Source organism: Sesamum indicum, linkage group LG5 (assembly GCF_026168435.1).
Source record: "Sesamum indicum cultivar Baizhima isolate 11 linkage group LG5, ASM2616843v1, whole genome shotgun sequence".
Lineage (NCBI taxonomy): Eukaryota > Viridiplantae > Streptophyta > Magnoliopsida > Lamiales > Pedaliaceae > Sesamum > Sesamum indicum.
Genome location: NC_142661.1, coordinates 7,608,765 through 7,610,767, shown reverse-complemented (window position 1 = coordinate 7,610,767; position 2,003 = coordinate 7,608,765). Strand labels below are relative to the sequence as shown.

The 2,003-nt window shown below is 41.2% G+C and overlaps 1 protein-coding gene across 1 annotated transcript; it reads right to left on the bottom strand.

Annotated features, from left to right (window-relative positions):
• Window positions 1-508: 508 nt before the first annotated feature.
• Window positions 509-1,683, bottom strand: LOC148788076 (uncharacterized). Its single transcript, XM_088880328.1, has 2 exons — window positions 1,560-1,683; window positions 509-1,014 (listed from the first exon to the last, which is right to left on the bottom strand). The coding sequence occupies exons 1-2, from the start codon at window positions 1,681-1,683 to the stop codon at window positions 509-511; spliced, it is 630 nt and encodes a 209-aa protein (XP_088736454.1).
• Window positions 1,684-2,003: the final 320 nt, after the last annotated feature.

Below are 2,003 nucleotides of genomic sequence, written 5' to 3'. Positions count from 1 at the left end.
TTCTCAAATCTTGTGATCTTTTGCAGATTCTATGATCTTTTTCAGATCGAATGATCTTTCTCAAATCTTGTGATCTTTTGCAGGTTCTACGATCTTTTTCAGATCAAATGATCTTTCTCAGATCTTGTGATCTTTTGCAGATTCTACGATCTTTTTTCAGATCGAATGATCTTTTCCAGATCTTGTGATCTTTTTCAGATTTCAGAATTAAACATAAACTAAATACTTAACAAAATAAGTTGCGGAAAAAGAACATGATATTTATATATGCAAGCGATCTTTTTCAGATACAATGTACATGACCTTTGATCGACCTCGAACTAGACCTTTCTCAGGTATAAAAGTGATCTCTATTCCCATGGATACATGACCTTTTTCAGGTTCAAAATTATGCATAAAATTTCTTCAAGTTTTGGATATTCCACGGTGTGGGTAGATCTCGACCCTCCATATCCTAGAGGCGATAGGTGCCTCTTCGTTTGATTTCTGTAACTTTATACGGTCCTTCCTAGCCTGGGTCCAGCTTTTCCACATGCTTCGACACCTCCACCTTCTTCAAAACAAGATCTCCAACTTGGAATTGTCTGGGCCTCAATCTTTTGTTGTAACTCCTCATCATCAAGCTTTTATGATGTAGCATTTTTGCGTACGCGACCTCCCTTTTTTTTTCCTCGATTAGTTCCAAGTCCAGCAAGCACTCCTCGTGATTGGTCATTGGATTGTACATAGTCATCCGATGTGATTCTTCGCCTATCTCTGCAGGAATAAGAGCTTCAGTACCAAATACAAAGCAAAAAGGAGTTTCACCTGTTGATGATCTAGGAGTAGTCCGGTATGCCCACAAAACCCCAAGTAATTCGTCCAACCATGATCTTTTGGAATCTAGTCTTGTCTTCAAATGCTGAAGGATGGTCCTGTTAGCAACCTCGACCTGTCCATTCGACTGCGGGTGTCCCACTACGGTAAAGTTCTGCTGAATTTTTAGCTCTTTACACCAACTCGTAATCTTCTTCCCTTGAAATTAGGTGCCATTATCTGAAATTAAAATTCCAGGGACCCCGAATCGGCATATGATGTTCTTCCATATGAACTCGATCATGTTCCCCTCCGTCACCTTAGCCACAGCCTCTGCTTCTACCCATTTGGAGAAATACTCCACAGCTACCACAATGAATTTTTTTCTGAGATCGCGCAGTGGGGAAAGGCCCTTAGATGTCTATCCCCCATTGGTCAAAGGGACAAGCAATCTTAACTGGTTCCAGCTGGGTCGCAAGTGCGTGAATCTGTATTGCAAATTTTTGACAGGCCTCGCACTTCTTGACTAACTCTTTCGTGTCTTCCACTAGGGTTGGCCAAAAATATCCTTATCTGATAACTTTTTCTGCTAGCGACCTTCCCCTAGAGTGATTTCCACAACTCCCTTCATGAATTTCCCTCATAACGTATTCAGCTTTCTCCGGATCTAGATATTTCAATAAAGGCCTTTCTATGGTTCTTTTTGTATAATTGTTCATCAACCAACGTAAAACAAGCTGCTCTTGCCTTCAATCTTCGCGCACCAATGGGGTCAGTAGGTAAACTTCCTTCTTTCAAATATTGGACGATCTCATCCTTCCATGACGGCTTTTCATTTACTGCATTAACGTCAATACTCTCAGTGATCGCGGATGTCTCTTTGATCATCACAGTAATCTTGCGATTTCATGTCGTGGAATTTGGTGCACCTGGCACTTGTTAAATTTGGATATTATGGATTTCGCTTTGGTGTGGTATAATATCATGCTCTCTTCTTTGGTCTCGTAAGTGCCCTCTATCTGTAAAGCAACAAGCTACGAATCTGTGAACACTTCTAAATCTTTCGCTCCCGCCTCTAGCGACAGCTCCAAACTCATGATAAGAGCTTCATATTCAGCTTCATTATTAGCGACTGGAAAAGAGAGTCGTGCTGCGACCTCGATCTCCACGTATTCCTAACCCTGTATCAATATCCCAATTCCTCCATT